This window comes from Mesitornis unicolor, unplaced genomic scaffold, assembly GCF_000695765.1.
Source record: "Mesitornis unicolor isolate BGI_N332 unplaced genomic scaffold, ASM69576v1 scaffold31879, whole genome shotgun sequence".
Taxonomy (NCBI): domain Eukaryota; kingdom Metazoa; phylum Chordata; class Aves; order Mesitornithiformes; family Mesitornithidae; genus Mesitornis; species Mesitornis unicolor.
The window spans coordinates 2,592-10,508 of NW_010207056.1; the positions used below are offsets into that span (position 1 = coordinate 2,592).

The window sequence follows — 7,917 nt, forward strand, 5'->3', positions numbered from 1 at the left end:
CATGAATATAATGTTCTTCCTCTGAAGACTTTGTTGAAGGGAATACATATGGAATACATATGGCTGCCTCTGTAGCATAGGACCTTATGGAAAGTCGGGAAAGTCTTTTAGCTGATGAGAGTATGACTTGTGAGATAGATGGTGACTTACATGTCTGGTAATTAGGCTAGAAAAGATTGTCTCCTGTCTTACTATAATGCTTCATTTTTCCGATAGCAAACTATTTTCTCCAAGCTATGAGACTTTATCCTCTGCTTTCAGTAATCGTTTTTCCCATTAGGGCTGCCTGCAAGCTTGCTGTAAAGTGCCTCTAGTTTTAGCATGAGTGAATTTAGGGAACACACCCAGTCACGTCCAGATACAGGCTGGCTCTTTCTGGTGAGAGACCAAGACAAGTGTTTGTGCGTAGCTTGCCAGGAATACCTCTTGGAGGAGAGTGGAGTCTGCAAACAAGCAATCTCAAAAAGGTACAGAAGTCAAATGTGTTGTGTTCTGTACTTTCAGACCAAAGGATAAGTCTTGAAAACATGATTCCTGCAACTGTTCACACTGTCCTGAGTGCTCTGTATTTATGCTGCCACAGAAAGAACTGGTTGCACTCAGAGGAGAAACACCAGAAACACTAAGGACTGAAATGCGCTTGCAGCTAAAGTATCCTCATCATGAATAGGTACACAACTATCAGACAGCTTGGTGATGGGACCTACGGCTCTGTCCTCCTAGGGAGAAGCATTGAATCTGGAGAGCTAATAGCAATTAAAAAGTAAGTATTTTTGTTTGTTACTTAACAGTGAATGGTCCAGGTTTTTCCGTTCTATGGTCTGCATCACTTGGTCATTCTGCTTTGGGTACTTTGTGTTCCACTCATTTGTGTTTGGAGTTGCATTGGGACAGTATGCAAAGGTCAAGTTGCTTCTGTCTTCCAAAGCCCCAGCAGAAGATCAAGCAGGTGAGATATGCAGGCTTATTGTAGTAGTGCTCTGCTGCTACCTGCAAACATGTATTATTTATATGATTTAAAATATTCTGGAGTGCTGCTTTGGAATCTGCATCCCCTTCCCTGCTGCTTACGTGGAACATAAATTTCATTGTCTGATTTCCAGTGTAAAGCTAATACTGCAGTGGTAATTAATAGAATGGGTATCATTGTCCATTATCTGTATCTTTATATGCTACATATTGGTCTTTTCAGCTTAAGATTTTCTTAAAATTCCTTGAGAAATCCACTTGATTTTCTGTGCTGCTTCAGCAGTGACCTCAGTTTGTAAATGGCTTATTTGTCCTAGTTGTGGTAAGAGACAGCTATAAAGCATTGTGGGCACCTTCCTGAAATACCGACCATGACCCAAGGACACATTTGTCAACAGAGCTTTCAGTACAATGCTGTTTTGTTTGAACAGTCAATAGCTGGCTTTAACAACTTTACGAATCCTCTGCGCTGAGGATATTTTTCCTGTATCAAACCTTGACAGAGACACCTTTGATTTTCATTTTGCAACATGGAGAAAACGCAAAAGTTTCAGAACAAACCAGAAGATAGTACTCTCGTGGCTTACAAGTTAATGCCAATCTGTTATTAAAAACAGAAATGGCTTGGTGGCTTAATGCACAGGACAGTAACTGCAAAAACACTGCTTCAACAAACAAAAACCCCTGAAATCCAGTCCCCTTAATGAAGTGAAAGGCTTGTAGTTCTTCAGCTATTCTAATTATAAGAGCTCATTTTAAACTGGAAGCTTACTGCAATAATTTGTAATACTGAATTATTATTAAAGTCTGACAAAGGCTCAGATCTTCAAAGGGTACGTAAGTCCCTCTGAAATCCAGACTCTAAGCAGTTGGGCATTTTTGTGAGTTTAGTCTGTGCTCTTGTGTGTGTCCATGTGAGCCTTTGTCCTATTGGTCCTAAAGCATAGAATTATGTGTGAAGGAACTGAGTCATAGTCAAGATGCACATGAACAAATAGAACCATACGTTACATACAAATGCTATAGTCGGAGTCACTAGCTTAGGAGAAAACAGATCTTCCACACCATTTGTTCCTGTTAGAGCAGAGTTGCTTGAAAGGAAAAGCAGAATTTGAAAAACAGTTGGCATGATAGATACAACGTGCAAGGAAGAGAAAAAAACATGGGGAGTGGTGCACACTGAAAAATGAAGAAGTACAACTTAGGAGGGGAAAAGTATTGAAATTACAGAGAAATTAAAATGTAGAGAAAAGGAGGAAGAAGAACATGATAAAATTTGTGACCTGACGAAGTGCTTTAATTTGGCCTTCATTAGATTTGTTTCAAAACTTAGACTAAGCTGTTCATAACTGTTGTAATCCTTGTTCTTTTTACAGTTAGACTCTAGCACATTGTAGAAAAATAGGAAAAATAGGAAATAAAAACAGCACGCCCTGGCTTGTTGAAGGCTCTATATATCTTTGTAGGAAGATATATATATATGGAAAAAGGCAATTCTGTGTAATAGTAATGCTTTTAAAATGTGTTAGAGTGTACCTTGTCTGGAGAAGTAAGGTTTTTTGACAAAGGAGGTAACACCTTATACTTTGGTGGAAGAACTGAATTGTTAAGATGTAGTGAGACTTCTGTGTCTAAGACCAGCTGATGTTCACCATGTATTGTTTTTTGTCTACTAATGTAGAATGAAGAGAAAGTTTTATTCCTGGGAGGAATGCATGAACCTTCGAGAGGTTAAGGTACTTGTTTCATTCATGGTTGACCTTAAATTAGATGATCTCTTGTTATGTTTTGGGCTAATATCAAATTCTTTCCACCCCTTTTATCAAGAACTTCACCTAATATGAACTGTGGCATATGGTATTATGGTTCTGTTTGCTGGCTCTGCATTTTTACAGGGTGTCTGTAGTCTTATAAAAATTCTTATGAAGATTCTGTAGTCTTACAATAAATCATTTGGTTGTAGAGAGCTGCTTCCTCATTGCAGTGGTGGTGAGTGAGAGAGCGAGCTTTCCTGTCACAAAACCTGGAGTTGTTTTGTGTTTGTTTTTCAGAGCTTCAGAATATGTGCCCTTTGCTCAGCAGTAACCTTTGTACACCCAGTTATTTCTGCGTAGTTGGTTTGAGGACAGACATTTAGCATGAAGTTCTGACAGCAGCAAAACTTTCAGAGTGTTTCTAAGGACCTTCCTTAATTTCTAGTCCTTGCAATCACTGTTGCAAACATGCAGAAAACCTATGTCACCTTACTTACAGTGAATGAGCTCAACTGGCTACCAGAGTTATTTGGTAATACTTGGAGTTCTGGTCTTTGTTCTCAGAGCTCTCTGATTATTTACAGTATTGCAGAATTTTTGAATCCAAGTCTTCTGAATCAGTGAAATAGCTTTTTCTTTTTCATTGGAGTAAGATCCTTGTAAATCCTGTTTGTATTTTCTGTTTCTAGTCTTTGAAGAAATTAAACCATGCCAATGTAGTAAAGCTGAAAGAAGTTATCAGGGAAAATGATCATCTGTATTTTGTGTTTGAATACATGAAGGAAAATCTTTATCAGTTAATGAAAGAAAGGTATGTAACAGCGTCACCCATTCCTGATATAAATTAATTACTTGCATAATGTGCTTTTAACACCACTGTTACATTTCAAAGGATTTTGGATCATCTGTCTAAGCTTAAATTACTCTGGCTTAAAGCTGTATGCTGCAGTAGAAGCTCTGCCTGTCACCACTGAGCATATCCCAGACAGTTTAGTGAGAGTTTCCAGTGTCTCTTCCCAGATTAGCCTGGCACATAAGTAGGGTGCTCTTTTGAGAATTAGAAATGGTAGACTTTTAACAGCCCTCATGCTGAGGAGTTCTGGAACCTAGAATGGGATTTCCAGGGAAGTATTCGAACCAGCAATGCTTTTTCTATTAGAGGGTGGTATAAATAAATGAATAAATAAAAAGCAGTTGAAATGGTGCTGATTTTTAATTCAATGAAATGATGAACCTTGAGAAAATTGTTCAAGTGTGTAACGTACAGACCAATTATCTTTAGGAATTTCTTAGAAATGCTTGATATATCCTACCTCCTTATGAAAACAAAAAAAGTAGATGTCTGTAAAAGTGCGCTACACATGATGTTCTCTACAGCTTAGCTAGGCCTTGGACTGTTTAGACATTGTATAAATCAAACCTTTAAGGATGTGATTTATTAGTTAAAATTGGCAGTCTTGCTGGAAGGGACTGTAGAGGAAATACAACTCTTTTCCTGCTGTAATTTAAAAAATAAGCAAGGAAATATGAAAAGCTGACTCTAGTAGCTGATCTCACTTCTGAAATATGTGATGGTCAGGTTGAGCGGAATAAAGCTCAGGAAATTGAATAAGGCCCAGGCCGTCTTCTTCATGAACTGTCAGGTTCTTTCTGAATAGAATTGCCACTGATTTCCACCCCAGCCCATCTGCTGTGTTTTGGCATGCAGAGGGGCAGCTGGTTCAGAGCTGTTTGATCAGAATCCTCTCTTAGTAAGAGAGGCTGTTGTTAAACCATCTGCCATGGCTGATTTTCTTACCTGAATATTATGAGGAGAAGAACCTCTTGTTTCCAGTGACAGGAGATGAGGTTGTTTTTTCAGATAACAGGAGAGAAGTAGCACCTCAGCTGTTACATAATGACAAGGTAAAGTCAAAAGTATGGGTTGTGTGTGGTGTAGAAGAGAGGCCAGAAGAAACTGTGCGTGGCACTAAATCAGCATGAACCCTTGGCGTTTTGAGGAGCATGTTTGATGAGCTATACAGGTTAAGTAAGGGTTGTTCAGTTTGACAAATTTTCTTTTTTTTCTCCATTTTCTACTTCAGTGTCCCACATAGTCTTAACACAATATCACGTAGTCTTATAATGTAATATGGCAGTTCTGAAAATGCTGTGTAAATTTTATTGGAGAAATAAACTACATGACAGTGCTTAAACTATGTCTAACATTTTTATTGTCATTGTTACCTCTTATCTTTGGTTCATTAAATGGCATAAGGTAATGTGTGAACTTAATAATTATTATTTATTTCTTCACTTTTCTTTTGTCCCACAGAAACAAACTTTTTCCTGAGTCTACGGTTAGGAATATTATGTATCAGATCCTTCAAGGGCTTGCATTTATCCATAAGCATGGTAGGTTATGTTTTAGCTGTAAACATTTTGAATTAGAGCAAGGTAGTGTCTGTGTAAGTTTTCTAATGAGTACACTAACAATTACATTACTAACTTTAGTAAAGGGAGTGATCAAAAGAATGGCACTATATGAGAAATTCAGATTACTGAAAATATCCGTACGTTATAGTTGCCTGATATTTTAGTCTGGAGGTTTGCTCAGTTCCTTTTCTGTAGATTTCTACTTTTTCATACTGGTAGCTGGCCACTTTCTAAAAGTCATCTGATGTTAATGGGCACATTTCTGGGTAGAATTAGAGGTCCCATGAGACTGAGAGTAAAGGAAAAATTACTCTTCTCAAGGTATACACAGATGCTTGAATAAAATGCACATTCCCTGTAAGATACACTTAATAAAGTCTGAGTGACAAACAGCTTTCATTGCATGGCCTTCCAACTAATTTTTACAATAATGATAAAAGCTAAAGTTGATGTACCAGCCAGTAGTCACAAGACCCACTTAACTAATAAAAAAATTACTTACTACTTACCATGTTTTGCTGTCCTCTGCAATTCTGCCTGCTAAATACATGTTGCTGGTCAGCTCTCAGGGTTATCAGAAGAGAACTAACATCAGTGGCCAAAGTCCTGGAAGGGAAAAGCTTGTAGGGCCAGCATTTCAGTTCACTTGAAGAACACATTTAACTTTGTTTTGCAAAACATTTTCAAGTTAGTAGTTTTATTCTCTGTTCTAATGGGGCTTGGATACACTTCTGAAACCAGACTAGAATTTCTAGTTTGTTCCAGTGAGGTACAAAATAATTTTAAACCAGAAAAATAATATGGTCTATTTACAAAAATCTAAGCCACCTTATTTTAATGAATTGTCAAATGTATCACAACCTTTCAGAATACCTTTTACTGCTATTTAACTTACTATAGCCATGAAGAATGAATAATTCAGTTTCAAAACTCTTATTCACTGACCTACTACACTCTAGACTGGTATTTCTGGCAAGATGTTGCAAATCCATATTTAAAAAGTTCTGGAAATTCATGGCAAGCTTGACAGTATGGTCTTGATGGTCTTGTGGCCCACAGTGTAAGACTGGGTGTCCCAAGATTCCCTCTGCAACGGTTTTGGAAAAATCGCATGAACTTTTTTACCCTCTCTCTATTTCTCTGTTCTGTTCCAATATGGCTTAGAAATGCTTGTCAAGTAAACTTTTTATGTTCTTTGTCCATCCAAACTCTAAGCATCATTTCATATCTGAATAAACAATTGATTGGCCTTTTTAGAAGTTGGCCGTAAAATAAATTGCTTCAAAAGCATTCTGTTGGTGCGCTGCATGTCAGCATGTCAGCAAAATACAGAAGTGATTGTACTAAATGCTGAAAACAACCTTGGTTGCTCTGTCTGGTGTCTTCCATAAAGAGACAGTGGTTCAAGCTGGCGCCAGAAAATATGCTTAATATCCCTAGAAAGGATGTAATTTGCTGATTAATAAAAATCTACAGCACTATGTCTTCAATGATCATCTGCATTAATATAGTTATACTGGACAACGTCAACACATCCTATGTGAATGTTTATTCTGCTCTCTATGGGAGCATATTCAAGGCTGTGGAAATAACTAAGCACTTTGGAAGGTCTCTGAAAAGAAGGTCAAAGAGCTCTAGTAAGGTACTACAGAGGGAGCCATGTGTAGGAAACGGCGATCTCAGATGCCTGCAAAAAAGAAGCATAAGGACAAGTTTTCCAGACTAAGAGTGGAAGCAAATTTCAGAGGCAGTAGTCAGTAATATTCTAGCCCTCTTCTCTCATTTGTATTGGGAGTGCTCTTGCCCAATACTCATTTGTGGTCAAGTTTTGCTGACTGCAGAGAGCACTAAAAAATATGCTGTCTGATGCGGTGATGTGTAACTGAGTGCTCACAGATTATGTTCTTGTATTTAAAAAGCAGCTTCAGAACGAAAAAAAAAACCAAAACCAAAACCCAACTCATTTTTTAATCTGTATTCTGTTTAAAAGAAGTTTTGATGTAATTTTTTAATCTTTATTGCACAGTTTCCAACACAATTAGAATGAAACTGACATTGTGGTGTACATTATTTTTCTGTTAAAGTGTCACTTGAAAAGGAGCTCTCTGACTGAATGCTCTGAATTATTATAAGTATTATTGTATATTACTTGTGTATACTGTTCTTCACAGTCTGACTGAACAACCATTATACTGACTAGTTCTATTGATCACATAAGACTTTGAATTTGTTGTGCTATGCAAGCTTCAGCAATAAGAGGTAAAGCAAAACAGTCCTGGTGGAAAATAAAGGCTACAGGTGAGGGTGGCATTGCAAAGTGCATCAATATTTCGTTTGAATTTTAGGGTTCTTTCACAGAGACTTGAAACCTGAAAACCTCCTCTGTATGGGACCAGAACTTGTGAAAATAGCAGACTTTGGCTTAGCCCGAGAAATCCGCTCTAGACCTCCTTACACTGATTATGTATCCACAAGATGGTAAGTGCTACTATTCACTTACTTTGTGTGAAACTTACAACCAAGCCTTTAAAGTATTAAATTCGTGCTGAAGGGAATACCGCTTTCGATGTCTCCTCTATGAAGCTTTTATTTAAGCTTGGCATAAGGTGAAAAGCTTCAGTTAATGCATGACAGTTTACAGATGGCAGCAGCACAGGAACTAAGAGGGAGCTTGATAAAGCAGGTGGGACATGCTGGGACTGCTGCATGTCTGGAAGGCATAAGAGAGCTTACATGAGCTTATGTAGGTTTTAGTTCTCAATTCTAGAAAAAAAAAAAA

The 7,917-nt window shown here is 37.7% G+C and overlaps 1 protein-coding gene across 1 annotated transcript; it reads left to right on the top strand.

The window, feature by feature from the left end:
- Nucleotides 1–504: 504 nt before the first annotated feature.
- LOC104546584 (serine/threonine-protein kinase ICK) lies at nucleotides 505–7,627 on the top strand. The gene is made up of 5 exons (XM_010192006.1): nucleotides 505–763; nucleotides 2,651–2,705; nucleotides 3,413–3,534; nucleotides 5,038–5,117; nucleotides 7,484–7,627. Exons 1-5 carry the CDS (start codon nucleotides 663–665, stop codon nucleotides 7,618–7,620), a joined length of 495 nt encoding a protein of 164 aa, XP_010190308.1. The 5' UTR covers nucleotides 505–662; the 3' UTR covers nucleotides 7,621–7,627.
- Nucleotides 7,628–7,917: the final 290 nt, after the last annotated feature.

Coding starts and splice junctions, on each gene's coding strand:
- LOC104546584 (XM_010192006.1), top strand. CDS start 663: ATGAATAGGTACACAACTATCAGACAGCTTGGTGATGGGACCTACGGC. Junction 2,706..3,412: donor TGAACCTTCGAGAGGTTAAG/GTACTTGTTTCA, acceptor TTCTGTTTCTAG/TCTTTGAAGAAATTAAACCA. Junction 3,535..5,037: donor TATCAGTTAATGAAAGAAAG/GTATGTAACAGC, acceptor TTTGTCCCACAG/AAACAAACTTTTTCCTGAGT.